This window comes from Prunus persica, chromosome G6, assembly GCF_000346465.2.
Source record: "Prunus persica cultivar Lovell chromosome G6, Prunus_persica_NCBIv2, whole genome shotgun sequence".
NCBI classification, from domain to species: Eukaryota; Viridiplantae; Streptophyta; class Magnoliopsida; order Rosales; family Rosaceae; genus Prunus; species Prunus persica.
The window spans coordinates 17,731,857-17,750,046 of NC_034014.1; the positions used below are offsets into that span (position 1 = coordinate 17,731,857).

An 18,190-nucleotide genomic window follows, 5' to 3' on the forward strand; every position below is an offset into this window, starting at 1 on the left:
CTCGACTGACAAGGAAAAAACAAAGAAAGGATCACGGTTATTAGCCCTTTCTCCCTTACGGATGCAGCCGCCAAATGTGGAAAAAGAAAAACCCTGAAATTCTTCTCACTCCACTGAGAATCTAAAATAGCCTTCCTCTCTCAGCAGCTGAAAAAACCCTTAGACCCATAACAACCACCCAGTGGCTCTAAGAAGGCTTGAACAGCACTAAAGGTCTTTTCTTCAAGGATATTTCAGCGCTCAACTCTTCCCTACAAGTTTGTTCTTCTTCGACTTTCTCTTCTCTTCTCATAGTTGTAATGTGTAGGCATTTGTTACAACTTTAATGCATATCCTTCAATCCTCCTTTCATGTTCATTGACTGAGATTATTATATTCTGGTTTCTACTTTAGAAGACTGGGTGGTTCTTCAAATGGATAGATTCTCGTCTTTTTTGGTTACATTAATAAAGAAATGGGACCACATTCCAAACTAGCACAGCCCAACTGACCCATGTAGAAACACGACTCTCATATCCGGAGTTCTCTTCCTCATCTGCTCAAGCTCCCTTTTTTTCAGTCTCTCTTTCTTGTCTTTCAAACCCCTCTTCTATTTTTCATCATCCAATAGGTATGCTTTGATTTTGTTCTTTTTATTCTCTGGACTTTTTTCCTGGTTCTTTTTTGGTTTTTTGTTGAGGTCTGCCATTTTGTTTTTCTGCACTATTTCTTTATCTCTGGTTACTGCAATGATGTTTTCCTGGGGTTTTTGTGTCTTGTGTGTGCGTTTTGATGCGTGTAAGTCTGAGGTTGCTTTGTTTTAAATCTTCAATTTTCTTTTTGGTGTCCTGTTAAGTCCCAGCCCCCAACCCACCTTGGCTCCTCTCAAGATATTGAATTCAATGTTAAAGTATGTTTTTATAAAAATTGAAACTTTCAGCGTGTTTGCAGTTGATTTTGTGTAAGGAACACTTTTGCTGGTATTTGAGCTTTATAGTTCAGTACCCTTTCATATTTGCTGACATCTGTCTTATAAAACAGAGCCATTTGATTAGTATCCTTACCGTAACCATTAGGTTGAATTCAAGTACACTTACTGCTTTAGCCACACAAACACAATCCCCACTAATTTGAATCTTTTCATTTTTTTCTCTCAGGTTGGTTTGTCTACTCTCTGTGTCCCCGTCTCCCTCTCCCCCTTCACCATGGCAGCTGTCTGCACACACCATCAAGTCTTACCAACACCAGCCTCCATGTCCTCGATCAACATCTCCAAGAGCTCCCAAGCCCAACTTCTCTTCCGCTCACATTTGCTCAACCAAAACAAGCCCACGTTTTTAACTTCCACTCCCCATCTGCACACCACCTCTAAACCCCAGTCCAAGCCCCACATTCTCTGCTCCCAAAGCACTAACCCTAAGGCTGCTCGCCGCCCTGATTACATCCCCAACCGCATCTCTGATCCCAACTATGTCCGTATCTTCGACACCACACTCCGTGATGGTGAGCAGTCCCCTGGCGCCTCCTTGACCTCCAAAGAAAAACTCGACATTGCTCGGCAGCTCGCAAAGCTTGGAGTTGACATAATTGAGGCCGGGTTCCCCGCGGCGTCCAATGATGATTTTGAGGCTGTAAAGATGATTGCGAAGGAGGTTGGGAATTCAGTTGACAAGGATGGTTATGTGCCTGTGATATGTGGGTTGTCGCGGTGCAATAAGAAAGATATTAAGAGGGCATGGGATGCCGTGGAGTGTGCCAAAAGGCCCAGGATTCATACTTTTATTGCAACCAGTGCCATTCATATGGAGCATAAGCTGAGGAAGACTAAGGAACAGGTGGTTGAGATTGCAAGGGACATGGTGAGTTATGCCAGGAGCTTGGGTTGTGATGATGTTGAGTTTAGTCCTGAAGATGCTGGGAGGTAGGTTTTTGTTTTGACTCTTTCTCTCTCTCTCTCTGTAATTTTGTGAATTTATGTATGGAATGCCTACTTGGTTGGTTGGTTTCTTATTAAAAGAAAAACTAGAAATTTGAGTTATCTTATAAAAGAAAACTATGAGTTACTATCTTCTGGCCTTGTATGTAAATTGTATGGTGATGCCATCATTTCTGCAATTTAGTAAATTTATAATGTATTATAGTGATGGGTTATAACCTTTAAATTACTGCAATTTATATATACAGATGCACACTATATATATATTACTGTTTGTGTGCTATGTTGACACTTCAGAAATCGTGCCCTACTAATTAGTGCAAGTTTTCTTACATTTAAGTGTTTTGCAAGGTTGCGTTTTATATAACTGAATATTTTAATATGACCTAATAATTGATTCTCATGGAATCTATGTTACATGCTGTCACCTGTTCATAGGTTTATAAAGGCTGGTATTCTTTTAAGCATAACCATAATTTTAAATTTTTACTTTCGAAATATGTTATGTATCTGACCAGCAAGGACATCAGAGTTCAGTTGGCCTTCTTTCTTGTTTTCTGGTCAAATAATGAGAATGTGGAAAGTGTTCCGATGCTAAAGAGCAATCTGGGGGAGGATAGGCACCATTTTCAACTCCTCCATTCACTTAGGCCATATAGTTTTCTTTACTTTTGTAAAATTTGTACCTGTTCCACATATAAACTCGTCATTAATATATTCCTTTTCATATGGATATCTTACTATTAATTTCATTATATATTTTTTTTATTGTGACTTGCTATTTGAACCTATTTGTCCATATCATGAATTGTAAACTCCTTTCGGTCCTTTTAATTATCGATTTCTATTTAATCCATTTCATTTTCTTGTGTTTTTAATAATAAATGTCTTTTGTTTTCTTGGCCTAAACCCTACCAGATCCGATAGGGAATTTTTGTATCAGATTTTGGGTGAAGTCATAAAGGCTGGAGCAACAACTCTGAACATTCCTGACACTGTGGGTTATAATGTGCCAAGTGAATATAGTCAGTTGATTTCTGACATAAAATCTAATACCCCTGGAATTGAGAATGTTATCATTTCGACTCACTGCCAAAATGATCTTGGACTTTCTACTGCCAATACTATAGCGGTATGCCATATTTTGCTTATTTTTTTGGTTTTGTTTTGGTAGACGTGTAGTTAATGAAAACATGCACTCGCATCTTATGTCATCCATGTTCAGGGGGCAAGTGCAGGTGCTAGGCAACTGGAAGTAACAATCAATGGCATTGGTGAAAGGGCTGGGAATGCTTCATTAGAGGAGGTGAGGATTACTTCTGCAGCCACATAAGATTGCATAGTTTCAAGTTTATTTTGTGCAATTTTGAATGTGAAAAAAGCAAAATTTCAGAATAAGTCCTTTTTATGAGCCTGATTTCGAATCAATCCAGTTTGATATTATGTTATCTGCAAGAAATAACACCTCGAAGATGTCTGGCTATGAGATAAATTCTCGCCTATTCCATTGAGTTGTTTCTATTTGTGGACTGATGATCTGTTATCAGCATATCTACTTTTGCTAGTTTTTGAAATACAGTAATGCTTCAAGTCTGCAATGCTTTAGAGTGTCATTTGTCATGATACCTGCTTCTGTTCCTTTATGTATTTCCAACCTCAAGCTCAAATGACTCTCTTTTTGTGTCATCTTTTCAAGGCCCTAGACCCTCTTACCTCCCTAACTTTTTTGCCACCAGATGCTTTGTGGTTTGTCTCAAATTTCTTTTTTGCCACTTTGCCTGAATTCCATGCAACCTGAAACTAAGCGTCCTGCAACCAGACAGCTATCTGAGTTGCAAGCCCTTTAAACATTTTGTACAAGCATCTGCAAGTATAGAAATGATACATCAAGGATATGCTAATAACAATATTTTTCTGAGGAGATGTGTTCTGGATTCAATATTGGAAACTATGCGTTTAAATCGTTTAGTCTTTTTCTATGCTAAAAGGGCTCATATTGTGATAGATCCAGTATGCATCAATCGGTGACTGAGAATATTGGAAACTTATGTTTCCATGATTTAATATTGATATTTTGGTTTCAGTTACGAAGATTCTGTTATGTATTCTGAAATATTACAGAGTTATTCATATCATATATGGATACAGTTTGGATAAGTCTTCTGAAATTTCCCTGCTACATATTTCTAGCCTCTTAGAAGTTTCCATTTGGTCACCAAACTGTATTCAGAAATTTGATGATTATTTTGATCCTTTCCCATGTGTACTGGTATCAAAACTATTGGTTCTGTGTCATTTGCATTCTTCGTTAGGAAATGAAACTGAAGCTAAAAAATTCTTTCCGAATATGGTTTTTATTTTCATTTTTCTGTATTGTTTCACTCAATTCTTAAAGCTTTCTCTGCAGGTGTTACTCTTCACATTGTTTCTTCTTGTTTTCCTTTAAATGACATTTTTAACTGAATAACATGCAGGTTGTCATGACCTTAGATTGCCGTGGGGATCATGTGCTTGGGGGGCTTTATACCGGGATCAATGCTCGGCATATCTATATAACAAGCAAGATGGTATCTTTTATTTTGTTTAACTTCTTTTGGAACTTCAACCTGTTATTCCTTCATTACATAAGTCCTTTTGAATGGCATTTCTTACTCAATGTTTTGATTGTTCAGGTCGAAGAATATACTGGGTTGCATGTGCAGCCACACAAGGCTATTGTTGGAGCTAATGCTTTTGCACATGAAAGTGGTATCCATCAGGTTGCTGTCATTTAAGTTCCAGCTGAAAGGATATATTCTATTTGTTGGCTTATCATTTACATTACTCATATTACTTGTTCACTCTTTTCAATTTTAAAAGTCTCTGGTAATTTCCATATTTTCAGTTGGTTATACATTGAATTTGTTAATATGTATTTGTAAAAGTCTTTCTGATCTATAGGATGGAATGCTCAAGCACAAAGGTACATATGAAATTATATCTCCTGAAGATATTGGATATGAACGGTCCAATGAAGCTGGTATTGTCCTCGGGAAACTTAGGTATAATGTCTTTTATTATGGTAATTCTGGGTTGTGGGATGAATTTTTTTTTTCCTGGGTGGTTTCTTGTGTTGTTGAAAATGACATGCTGATTAATAAACATTTTATTGAGGAATAATTTCTTAATTTCCGCATGCTTGGTGGCTGAGGTGTGAACTGAATCTTGAGAATTGTATTTGCAATCCCTAGCATAAGTGAACCATGGTTTGTGAAGCTGACTATCCCATTGTTATTATAGTGAGGCTGATTATAAACAGGCAATGATGTCCATATTAGAGCATCCCTCTCGGTGACTAGTTCCCTTAAGCATGTTTATGAGTGCAGAGACCAATTTAATTGTTTTTATCATGATCACACAAGAAGTTATGCTGTTATTTTTCACTTTTACATTTTCGTTGTTGCACTTCCTGTAGAGCTTAATGATTTGGTTTAGATAGTCACAATTGAATTTACTAATCTTCGGCTTTTATTTTGTGTGCAGATTTGATTGTTCTTTAACTTTTGGCTTTCAAAATCATGTTCAATTTTTCTGTTTCGTTGTACTTTTTTGTTTTCAAACAAATTGTCTACCATGCACAAATGGGATGACCTAAACCTCTTGCTTCGTCTCTTCTGGTTTGTGAGGTGCAACTAGTTAGTTCTTTCAAGTTAAGTTTCCAACAAGTTAAATTTCATTCGAGTTTTTCATTTCTTTATATTCTTTTTTTTTTCTTTGCTATAAAGGGGATACGAGGCAATGCATATGCATGATTCCATACACATTCCTATCCCCCTCACATCTGTCATCTCTTTTCTCACCATCCTTTTGTTTTTTCCTTCTAGATCTTTGATTAAAGCCAAAACGAAAATTGTTACTAAAAAGAGGTGCTAAGTCTTTTGGTTTTTATTTTTAATTTTTAAAAGGGACGTGGGACCTCCAACTTCCAACTACTTTTGTTTCAGTTTTCAGCGACACTCAGATGAATACAATTGTATTCAGATTTATTAACCTGGGGTTTGGGGAAGGATCTGGCATGACAGGTAAAGATGCCACACAAACAGCCCATGCCGAACCTGTTTGAGTAGTTGCGATTTGGTAGATTGTCAAATTTGATTGTTAATCATCAAATACAAGTTTGTGGATGTAGTCTGCATGTTATTTTAAATGTTAGTTGTCATTTTATGGTAATCAACCTGACTCAATTCAAATTTAATACCCTCTTAACTTACTGTTCTTGTAATTTGTTTGGGAATGAGCTCATTAATAATTTTAAAGCCCTTGCCATTTGTTCAATAAGATAAAAGGCACCATTTGGATTTCCGTTGTTTGACTTTAATATGTATAATACTTCCCGATAAATAAATAAAGTATGGTACTTAAGTGTTCCTTTTTCTTTCTTTTTTTTTTTGGAATTTACTTATTTTTAAGTGTGTATTACACTTTCACTCCCTCCAAATAGTGATTTTTTTTTTTTTTTTTGGTGTTTCTTTTTTCTGTGTGTAATTTTCTTTTGTAGTGGACGCCATGCGTTGAAAAAGCGACTTGAAGAGGTACACAATGATTCTCATTTTTCGCAAGGTGTATCAATTGAATTTGGTAGTTTCTCTCCTGCATTTCCCTTATGCTCTTCTTTGGTCTTGTTAGCTTGGTTATGAACTTGCTGATGATCAACTTGAGACTATATTCTGGCGTTTCAAAGCAGTAGCCGACCAAAAAAAGGTAAATTGAAAGGTGTAATATTCTCCTTATGTATACTCCATGGGTATGATTCCCTTCTATATTAACTTGTCAAATGCTAGGATGAGAAGGCTTACCTGAGTTTCCACTGATACAATAATAAACCAAAGTGAAGCCACCCTAACCACGGTGGGTGCTGCCCATAAATTAAAATATTACCCAATATTTTGGTATATCGGCCAACAGTTTAAACATTGGTGAAACCTCAATGGAATTATAGATTTCTTTTTCTTTGCTTTTCCCCCCTGCTTATTATATCTTACGGGAACACCATTAAGACATTAACCTCGTTGGATAGGCATTTGTATTTCATTGCGGAAATAGAAAGTGAGGCTATCAGATGAGTTATTGTATCTCCTGGGTTTCTCTTTTGTTGACGTATGGTAAAAGTTTAATTTGAAGAACAAAACTCTGAAACATTGGAATCTAAAAAGAAACCATCCAGTTGATACCATCTGCAAATTCACGTATGATTATGGGTCGAACCAAAACAAAATACTTTTTCTTAGATGATCCATTTTTTACTTATGCAAAACTGAATGAACACCGGAACATGTCTATATTTGAATATTTATATTTTTGTTTTGGTTCTGATATTCTTGTTTGCACTCTGATTTTACTTGTTTGTGTCACAGAGAGTAACCGATGCAGATCTCAGAGCATTGGTGTCAGATGAAGTTTTTCAGCCAGAAGTTGTCTGGAAGCTTCATGATTTACAGGTTTGTCAAGATAGTTTTCAACCTTGTTCATTTTCTGATCCTCTAAAGTTTTAAGAAATGATTTCCAATTTACCTGGATTGGATTCTCAGGTTACCTGTGGAACTCTTGGTCTTTCCACAGCAACTGTTAAATTAATCGATGCTGATGGGAGAGAACATGTGGCATGTGCAGTTGGAACAGGTCCAGTGGATTCAGCTTACAAGGCTGTTGATCTCATTGTAAAGGTGCGATAAGAAAATTTGCAACTTTCAATTATATTTACATTTGCATTTGACACTTGTACTGGTTTTAGGTTAGGTTCACTTAATATTGTTAGGGTATTTATTGTATTTAGCGTCTTTAGGGTTTCTGGGTTTCCCTTTTTAAAGTATTATATTTTTTTCATCATGTAGTTGTCTTTGTAGTATGTAGCCTTCTTTCTTTCAGTCAATTGATTAAGAGTCATAGTTTGCAATCAGTTTTCTTCTTTTTCTTTAATTTGTTAACTGGTAGTTGGTAAGAGTCTTACCATAAGACTAATAATAATGGAACCTTGGGAATCTATAGTGTGCTGTTGAAGGCTATTTTCAGAGTTGACATGCATGCTCCGATGAGTTTATTGTGTTCATAGGATTTATGTCAACTAAGATGAATGATGGACGATGACCATTGTACTACTTTTTGTTTGAAATATTTTTAATGCCCGACTGTTCTGGTTTTTGTTTTTTTTTTTATGTTGAGAAAATGTCATACTGTTCTTTATGATGGAAACATCATTATTTGCATGTGTTGTAAGAAGTTGGCTTCTCCCTCTGTAGCAGGAACCGGTAATACTCCTTGAGTACTCTATGAATGCGGTCACAGAAGGAATTGATGCAATAGCAACTACTCGTGTTCTGATCCGAGGGGAAAACAGTAATATAACTACTCATGCTTTCACCGGAGAAACAGTTCAACGGACATTCAGGTGCGGTGTCTAAAAGTTTGTTTGTTTTCAAGTTTGCATATTTTCATCTACTTGCATGTTAACAGTACGGAAATCTCTATTTTGTCTTCTGGTGCCAGTGGAATTGGGGCAGGAATGGATATTGTTGTGTCTAGTGTGAAGGCCTACGTTGGCGCATTGAATAAGATGTTAGGTTTTAAGGAAAGCTCCCCGACAAAGGTTCCCGTAGAACGAACCAGAGTGTCTGCATGAAATGGGGTGGAGCAATTCGCATGCGATATATAAGCTCTCAAATCATTATTCCGTTTGATTTCTTGCTTTTTGTACAAAGGTGTCGAGAAATTTAGGGACGACCCAGATTGGCTCTCTTGTGTATGCACAAGTTTTGGAAATGGAATTGTTCATAACCTGTAATTGAATTTTGGTTTCACTTTATTATGAATTTTATCTTAGTTCGAATGATACTGTTAGCTCAAACTGCGCTTCTCCAATTGGATGCCAAACTGCAATATTTTCGCATGTGTATGTTGAGAGTGTTATTTTGCGGCTGAAAAAGCCGAAGTAGAAAGTCTGATTAAGGGTCAGTTTGACATTGTTGTGGTGTAAAAATAATCGCTGTCAGAAAGCAATGTGCCTTTCCACGTATCTAGATAAGGCACACCAAGGCAAATTCGTTTGCAGCGAGACTACTATTGTAATGCTAGTGAAAAAATTAAGGACATCCTAGTTTGTTTCCATGAAATAGTTCCACACTTCTTTTTCTGGTTTTTCAATCTGGCACATTTCACTCTCGAAACTCCTGACTGACTATTGATTGGATAATGTATGTCTAAGATTTATTAGACTTAATAGAATCCCTCTCTACCTCTATCCCCTCCTTTTTATGTGCTTCTGTGGAAATATCTCATGATTTAGAATTGGTTCAAGTGCATATAAGTATAGTTTCCATGTGTTACTGCGGCCTGCTATGCCACTATGCTTGAAATAATTGGTAGCCATAGCCTAAACTCTGCAGATTTGGTAACTAGGCGACAATGAGTTCATGCTCATGCCAGACAGATTATACTTGATTTTAATCTTCACCGTTCAAATGCAAATCTCAATAAAAAGGAATGATTCTCAGCTCTATAACGAAAGATGAAGGTTTTTTTTCTGGTCCCAGGAAAGAGAGAGAGAGAGAGAGAGAGAGGTATGCATGAGAAAGAAGAGAGATTAGATTGCCAAGTAAAAAAGGATACTATCAAGAAAAGAGATTACGTTTCCAAGAAAAAAAGGAGAGAGAATTATTTTATTTTATTTTTATGGGAGAGAATTATTTTATTTTATTTGTCATGTCTGATTTAATCTCAACCATTAAAAGTGGAGTAATCTAATGACCCAAAAATTGTAATGCCACGGATTCGCACCCTATATATATATATATATTTTAACTTAAGCTAATAATATTATTGTTGATATAATTATTAGTTTAAAAATTTGCAATATAAGTATGATGTTTCCAGTAAACTTTTTTCGTTGAAGTGACTTTGTGAATCAATATTTGCAATTGCATAAAAGTTATGCATGAATGAATCCTATGTATGCAATTATGGGTAATTGCATGTAGGTTGACAATGATATGTTGTAGTTTATGTGAAATTACATAGATGTATATGCAATAGTACATAGTTTATGTAATAGTCGACCCCCTGTATCCAGTTACACGCGTATAATTGCTTGGTTGAATACAATATGACTCCTCGGTCCATGCTTTAGGGTTTAGCATTGCAATTCATGATGAAATGAACTACATCCTTTACTCAAGGAATGAGGGAAGTTTGTTCATAGAGTAATATCCACTTTTAATGGGTAAGTAACCACAAAAATAGTGAGATATATGTTAAACTTGAAGATATATGTTTTATGGGTTAATCGTTTTATTAGTCTCTTAATTTTGACCGGATTTGCATTTGAGTATCTCAATTTTCAAAATGGTACCCACGGTCCTTTAACTTTAGTTTCGTTTGGATTACTAGTCCCACTGTTACTTCTGTCAATTTTTTCTTCAAATTTAGGGTAGATGAGTCTTTTCAGGTTGGTTTTATTAATCCCCTTCTGCAACTTGCATTCCCTCTGAAATAGACATTCGCAGAAAACCTAAAGAACCAAAAACCATCAATGAAATCTAACCAAAGCCCCAAATCGGTGAAGTATTGTCATTATGCGAGTTTGATCAAATCGAGGACTTCATGGACATACATGAATCGAGGACTACCAGCCAAAGCATTTACAAAAACCAGGCAGAGAGAAACCAAGAGTCAACCACCACATTGGGTCATTGGACCAATCATATAAACTTGTTGTTTTTCATTTAAAGCAATGATTTTTTGAGAAAAATATGAAATATAAACTTCTGGTCTTATACTTATAATGTAGGAAATCCATCAAGTCCAAAAGGAAAGGCAAAGTATATGTAAATTTTATCACAGAACAGGCCGTAAAGGGTATCTTGGAGTGGCCAAAGACTTGGTAAGTGTAAATGGAGAAAGTTTTTGTTGTTGTCTTATTTGTGTATATTGCCTTATGCTAAATTTGATATCCATCTTAACAGTCCTGATCTCTTGGACTACAGGGGTCCAAGAGATTTGTGGTCACTCACCGTTGGATGTAAATTAGGATGTAAATTCAACGGTTCACTCACTCTTGCACTCCTTTTAGAAAACTTTTTTGAACCATTGGATTAATATCCAACAGTGGGTGACCACAATCTTTTGGACTCCTGTGGTCCAAGAGATCGGGACTGTCCATCTTAAATAGTATGAGAAGAATGTATTGGAGAAGGGCGAGGAAGTTGATAGAGCTCTTCTATGGAAGTATGCATGTGAAGATAAAAATGGAAAGATAGTTGATGAGGAGGTAGCTTCAATGTCTTAAAGGGTTGTGGGGGTCTTTTTCTTCCAGCAGCTGTAAATGGGCTAGGCTGCCAGAAAAGGGAAATTACTGAAATTGCCCCCTGTGCTTGAGTTCGAAAATCAAGCCCCAAAAGCACTTCGAAAGGGGAGCAAAACCTTAGGAAGTGTTCTGGTTACCTTCACCAATGAAAATGAGGGCTGCTTACAGGTGTTTTGTGCTTGCTTTCAGATAAGATTTTGGCTTAGCATGAAGAGCTTGTGGTATGGGAGCAGGGTCAGCATGAGTTGAGCATCAAAAGGGGAAAATAAGGCTTCTTAAGGAGAAGTGTGAGTGTTTAAACTGAGGGAAACCAGATTTGCATGGTGATCTTGGCTGGAAGGAGGTAAAAGATGAACATCGCTTCTTCCGGCAGCTTGACAGATTCTGAAAATAATCTGCCAAGCAGAGCAGAATGGAGAAGAAGAGGTGAACAAGGTTACTGGATTTTGCTAGTAAGAGAGGAAGCTTGCTCTCTCAGCCTGGGTTGGTTTTTGCTGGGTGGAGGGGACCTCCTTTTATAGCTGCGGGAAACTACCCTTTCCCAAGAAACCCTAATGGTTTCTTCCCAATCTTGGCAAATCTTTCCATTCTTTTTCCTCTCTTCTCTTGACTTTCCTATTTGGGTGAGATTTCCCCTTATCTATTTGCACAAAATCAGGAGTTTTGGAGCTCAAGACCCCTTTTCCCGCGGCTGCTTCAGTAGGAAGCTCCACTCTTGGCTATTTTTCTTCTTCTTTCCCTTCTCCTTCCTGGGCCAGCACCAATAAGGGAAAATGACTGGGTGTATATACTGGTTTGAAAGGGTACTCCTCTTCCTGACAACTTACATGCTAATATCCCTTGGTCTCTCTAGTGTTTTGTTTTGGGACTTGATCCATTCCCATGTGCTGGCACTTTCCAGCGGCTCTGTTCAGTGAACCTCCAGACCTCTTCTACGTGGCTTCCTCTTTTCTAGCAAAGGGCTGAGGCTTTTGTGGCTTGTTGTGGAATTTTGTTTGGGCTAAGGTACTTTATTAAATAAGTGGGCTATTTAAACATTGGGCTTTTGGTTGGGCTATCCTTTGACTGGGCTAATTTTGGTTGGGTTATTTTCCCTCTTTGCTCACCCATATATTTGGGGCTAAGAAATGGGCTTGGGTCCCGAGGCTCCCAAGCAACCCGGAACCTCCATTTCTCGTCCCATCAACGGGCCTCATGACGACCTATTACCATCCATACCACAAGCCATTCAAGCAAGCCCCGGGCATTTTGAGTGGCTTGGGCCCACTTAGGCTTGTAGTGTGTTTGGGTGTGAAACAACGATTTCATGCTTGGCATGGCATGTCGCTTGGCGTGCTTTAATTTTTGTTACCCTTGATGTTTAATTTTGGCATGGGCTCGTAGAGCTGGCATGGTGAATTAGCATGGCGCATGAATTTCAATTCGCATGTGGCAAGTTTTCGAGTACCTCCTTTTTGTGCCTTTTCTTAATAAAATGGCGTTTCGGGCTGGTAATTTATTTGGGCCCAATCATGAATTTTTTTGGGTTTCAACAAGGGTTAATCGTTTTATTAGTCCCTTAATTTAGACCCGATTTGCATTTGAGTACCTCAATTTCCAAAATGGTTCCCGTGGTCCTTTAACTTTAGTTTAGTTTGCACAACTAGTCACACTGTTACTTCTGTCAATTTTTTCTTTTAAGTGCAGGGGCAAAATAGTATTTTTATATTAAAACAAAAAAAATAAATAAAAAATTATATCTTTAAAATAACAATAAAAGAAAATACCACAAAAAACCAATAAATAAATAAATAAATAAATAAATTTTCCCCCACCCCACATCGGGATAGAGGGGAAAAAGGGAGAGTTTAATTTTAATTTTTTTAGTTTTTTTTATTTTTTATTCATATTTTTAATCAATTTTGATACAAAAATCCCATTTTGCCCATGCATTTAACAGAAAAGTTAACAAAATTAAAGGCATGACCATTTGTCCTAACGAAAGTGAAGTTAAAGGACCACGAGAACCATCTTGGAAATTGAGGTACTCAAATGCAAATCGGGTCTAAATTCAGGGACTAATAAAACGATTAACCCATGTCTTAAAATATTGTAAGTACTAATTAAGTTGGTTTATTTCTGCTCACTTTTCTTCACAATAAAAAATTACATACAAACATGTGTTTACAGAAAGATGAGGCAGATCTTTCTCTTATGCATGAGCTTGAGCGTAGGTTTTTTATTTGATTTGGATTTTTGTTGGCTTCCTTCTCTAGTAATGTTAGAAGTGTGTTCATAATCGTACCAAAAGTAATATTAGAAGTGTAGTTTTAATGATTTATATATATTTTTTTTGTAATTTACATGATATTCGGTGTCAGTCTCTTATTTATTGTAATTTCACAAAGTAAATACAATTTTACTCTCGTGGCACTCTATTATTTAATGTATTTCACAACAGTTTTACTTTTCATAATCAACGATTTGGTAATAATCAATTGATAATTGACAAGTTTCAATTTTTTGTACATTAATTCAATGTGGTTCAATCATTTGGCATATATATAATTATAACTCCTTGAATGGCCGTTTTACTCATCGAACAAAGCATCTTACAGTCACTGAGAAAACTATCTAGTTTATTGGGTAATTTACCTACAAACGTTACTAATACTATGTACCTCACAAATGAGAGCATGGTAATCATGCCGTTTATAGGGTAATTACTATTTAAATGTGGCGTTTATATGGCAATCATGTCGTTCATTGGGTAATTACTATTCATGGCGTTGAAATGGTAAAATGACATTTTTCACGACCTTTACCTACGAACGTGTTTCTTTACTCAACAAATGCAAGGGTGGTGTTATATGGTAATTAAGTCGTTCGTTTGGAAATTTACGATTTAAACGTGATTTTTACCTTCCAAACACTATCCTTGCGTTCGCTAAGTTAAAGTGCATGTTTAAATGGTAAAAGGGTATTTTTCACTACCTTTACCCACAAACGTGTCTCTTTACTTAGCGAAAGCAAGGGTGGCGTTTATATGGTAATAGAGGCTTCCTTTGGTACTTTATCATTTAAACATGATTTTTACCTTCCAAACACCATCCTTATGTTAGTGCATGTTTAAATGATAAAATGACCTTTGTCACTACCTTTACCCACAAACGTGTCTCCTTACTCAGCGAATGCAGAGGTAATATTTATATGGTAATGGAGGCGTGCATTTAGTAATTTACCATTTAAACATGCATTTTACCTTTCAAACCTCATCCTTGCGTTTGCGGAGTAAAGTAAGCATTTAAATGGTACGATCCAACAAAAAGGACAAACGTGTCTCTTTACTCATTGATCTTGTGGGTAACATTTATATGGTAATCAAGCCGTTCATTGGGTAATTACTTTTTCAATGTGCTTTTTACCTTCCAAACACCATCCTTGTGTTCACGGAGTAAAGGAACCGTTTAAATAGTAACATGGTCTTTCTCACTACTTTTACCCACAAACGCCCCTCTTTACTCACTGATCAAACATGTGGCGTTTATATGGTAATCAAGTCATTCATTGTGCAATTACTATTTAAACGTGTCTTTTACCTTCCAACACTATCATGCTGTTCAAGGAGTTAATATTTCATGGTATATTAATATTTCAGTTAACTTGTGTGGTTGTCCTTATAAGTTATATTTTTCTTTTATGCACATTCTCAGGCATACCTGCAGAAGTTGGCAGCATTAGAAAAGCAGTCCTCATTTCAGCATGTGGCATTCCGCTGTATCTGTGCATTGCTTGATGCAGCACCCCACTTCAACTACCGGGAGAGCTTGTTAGGTGTTGTCATCAGAAACATAGGCTCCCCAGATGATGTTACAAGGTGTCTTTGAAGGTCAGGATGACGCAAGAATTTGTAAAATGATTGTATCTTCAAGTCCAGTACACAGTTTAACTCTAAATATGAGCATTAGCCAGCTTTTATTATACTTTAGGATTGAGCAAAACATTCAGGTCGAAATATTGTTCTTTGTTTAGATTCTCAATTTAAACTTTTATCTGACAAAGGAAAAATATTCTAAACTTGGTTAAGGACTGATGATGTTTCTGGCTGCAGACTGCATGGGTGTTAAAACACCTTCTCTTGCTTAGAAACAGTTCAACATTGCCAAGGTGTTGACCTTTTTTGTCAAAAAAACTACACATGGTTGTAATTTTCATAATTATTTTTAAGAATGTTGTTCTTGTATAAAGATATGTTTGAATGTGAACAGATATCTGTATAAATATAAAAGATTGCAGATGTATTGATGTGTCATCATTTTTGAATTGCAGATGTATTGATGTGTCAATGTTTGAATGTGATCAATAATTTTTGTGCCGATCAACTCAATACTGGACCATTTTGCCTAACCATATATCTCTCTGCCGAAAGAAAATTATTGATCAAATGCTGTAGTTTTATAAGGATACAATCAGGGTTATATTGAGTTAAGATAAAGGTTTTATTTCCTTATGTCCGTCATCTACCGTTGGACTCCATGCTCAGCCAACTAGATGGCAGATTTCTTGAGTTTTGTTTAAAAGGAGCTTTACTGTTTTACGGTACAGAAATGTATATGGATATAGCTTTTCTCTGGTAATTTTGCTGCAATGCATAATGCATATTGTCAGTTGAAAGTGTATATGTTACCATAACTTGTGTCATACACAGGTTCAAATAAACAAATGATTGTGGATAGGAAATTGTTGCTTTTCTGCCTGGTAATCTACAAATAGTGGGAAGATGAATTTCGTGATGGAATCATATTGTATAATAAGAACTCGTGTGGATTTTGTTTTTCCCCCATGCTTATTATTGTTAGTACTTCTGCAGGTTTTCTTGTCTCTGTCATTCGATGAGGATCTTGGGAGGGCTGCAAGAAATGATGAGAAACATAAACCACAAAGCAAGAAAAGTAAGAAGAAAAAGCATTATGAGGAGGCACGTCAATTGAAGGAAAATGACAAAAAAAGGAGTAGGCAAGAGTTATTGATGAAGACAAGAGAGGAGGTGCTTTTTCTGTTTTGCAAAATCCATTGACTTCTTGATCTTGCTTGTTTCAGTGGTTTTTCCTCTCAACCTATTGAATTTTGTAATGCTATACACAGTGAATATCTACAGTCCCACATCGAAATTCTACACAACATGCACGCCTCCCAAGACTTATAAAGGGGGCACAAGTCCCAAAATGGAGGTAACTGGAACTCTCAGCATACTCAGCCATTACTCTGTCTAGATACTATTCCCTATGTACTTATTTAAGTATCGGAGAGCCTTCGGCCGGTACTACACCGGTGTCTTAAGCCTTACTGAGAGTTCTCATTTGTGCAGATCAGCTGCTTTACCGAGGCCCAGGACATTCTGAAGACAAATACATCACTAAGTTGGCCCCAAAAAGGCCGAACCATTTTTGAGCATCAACAAGTACAAAAATAATCAGAACAAGAAACATAAGCTTATTTGCTTCAGCTGGAGATAAGACATGTTGAAGACACATTAAGATTCAAGAAGAGCCAGAATACAGAAGCAGTGGAAGACATTAAATGACTAACAACACCAGGTAAAAGGAAGGCTAATGCATCAGCAGTCCCAACCTCTAGGGAAAGAATGTTCTGAATCAAACTAACCCAAAGGTACTGACTTGTAAGATTGCAATTTGCAGTGAAGGATGTTATCATACCTTAGAACCTATATGGGTCTCGTGTGTGAATAACACACAAAAATAAACAACTGGCTGTGATGCTTGAGATTAGCAAAAATAAATAAATGAAACAAAATGTGATATTTTTACCATTCAAAGTCGATGTTGTAAACAAACTCTAATATAAAAGATCAGGAAAATAAAGTATTTAAAATGAAATAGCCTTTTTAAGGGATGAGCACAATGTGAAATGAAGAGGAGGCAGAAACAGAGAAACGCAAATTCAAATTTACAAATTAACCAAAGCTACAAATAGTTAGAACCTACATGAAATCACAAGATTACCTTAGCAACAAGCACACGCAAGGTCATAAAGGCCTCAATACGAAGCCTTGCACCACCTAAAAGTCCTCGTGCAAAGGAAAAAAATAAAATATGAAAACTTCAAATGATAGAGGATAATCAACGGTGATGCAGATAAAGAGCCATTAAAGTTTATGGGGCATTTGAATCAAAAGCATTAACAAGTTCAAGCATGAACGTTTTGTTTTGGTTTCTAATAAATTTCATGTATTTGGAATGGAATAACTAGAGTCATAATCATTTGGATGTGGCTTAATCTATATGATTTTAGAGAGAAAAAAAAAAGTATGTGAATTAGTCTTAGTGAATCTTACGAACTCGGAATTGGAATTTAAAATTGGCTTTGTTTCCCAGTTTTGAAACTATATGCTAAGGAAATATTTTTGCTCACCATTTTAACCTAAAGTGTATCTTCATCACCCTTCTCAATATTTGACACGTGTCCATTGGCATAACCATAGTTAACTCTTTACTTTGTATTTATGGAACCATGGTTATGTCAATAGACACATGTCAAGTGTTGAAAATGATGATGAAGATACATATTGAGTTAAAGTGGTGAGCAAAAATACTCACATATGCTAAAAGGCTAGCGGATTTCAGTTTGCCAATGAATTTGGACATAATTATATGGAATATGGTAATATTAATAAAATATAATGTGGGTATATACTAAAAAAGAAAGGGAGACTTTGGAAAAGCCCAAAGGAGAGAGAAAATTTTTAAAAGAAGCCAAAATGGACAAAATTGCCCTTATTTATTTTTTGATTTCCTAAGGAATCCTTTACATTTGCATGTCTTTTGTTTGAAAGTTGAGAGGTTTTTCTGTCTTTTTTGAAAAAGCTTTGGCTTTTTTCAAAAGTGAAAGTTTTTTTATGAGTAAAACTTAAATTTACTTAAATATGAAATGACGACAGACAA

The 18,190-nt window shown here is 36.3% G+C and overlaps 1 protein-coding gene across 3 annotated transcripts; it reads left to right on the forward strand.

The window, feature by feature from the left end:
- LOC18772377 (2-isopropylmalate synthase 1, chloroplastic) lies at window positions 45-8,899 on the forward strand. Of its 3 annotated transcripts, none has more exons than XM_020566201.1 (13): window positions 45-257; window positions 1,137-1,900; window positions 2,834-3,047; window positions 3,141-3,221; window positions 4,390-4,482; window positions 4,588-4,674; window positions 4,856-4,956; window positions 6,453-6,486; window positions 6,581-6,655; window positions 7,309-7,392; window positions 7,483-7,617; window positions 8,191-8,339; window positions 8,438-8,899. In XM_020566201.1, the coding sequence occupies exons 2-13, from the start codon at window positions 1,185-1,187 to the stop codon at window positions 8,568-8,570; spliced, it is 1,902 nt and encodes a 633-aa protein (XP_020421790.1). In that variant the 5' UTR covers window positions 45-257; window positions 1,137-1,184; the 3' UTR covers window positions 8,571-8,899. The 3 variants fall into 3 exon arrangements, with proteins under 3 accessions (XP_020421790.1, XP_007207420.2, XP_020421791.1); XM_007207358.2 differs by having other exon boundaries at window positions 48-257; window positions 8,194-8,339; XM_020566202.1 differs by lacking the exon at window positions 45-257 and adding an exon at window positions 292-610.

Bases quoted from the DNA above. Each gene is read 5' to 3' on its own strand.
- LOC18772377 (XM_020566201.1), top strand. From the start codon at position 1,185: ATGGCAGCTGTCTGCACACACCATCAAGTCTTACCAACACCAGCCTCC. The intron at 1,901-2,833 runs GTAGGTTTTTGT...AAACCCTACCAG, and splicing joins AGTCCTGAAGATGCTGGGAG to ATCCGATAGGGAATTTTTGT. The intron at 7,393-7,482 runs GTTTGTCAAGAT...TTGGATTCTCAG, and splicing joins GGAAGCTTCATGATTTACAG to GTTACCTGTGGAACTCTTGG.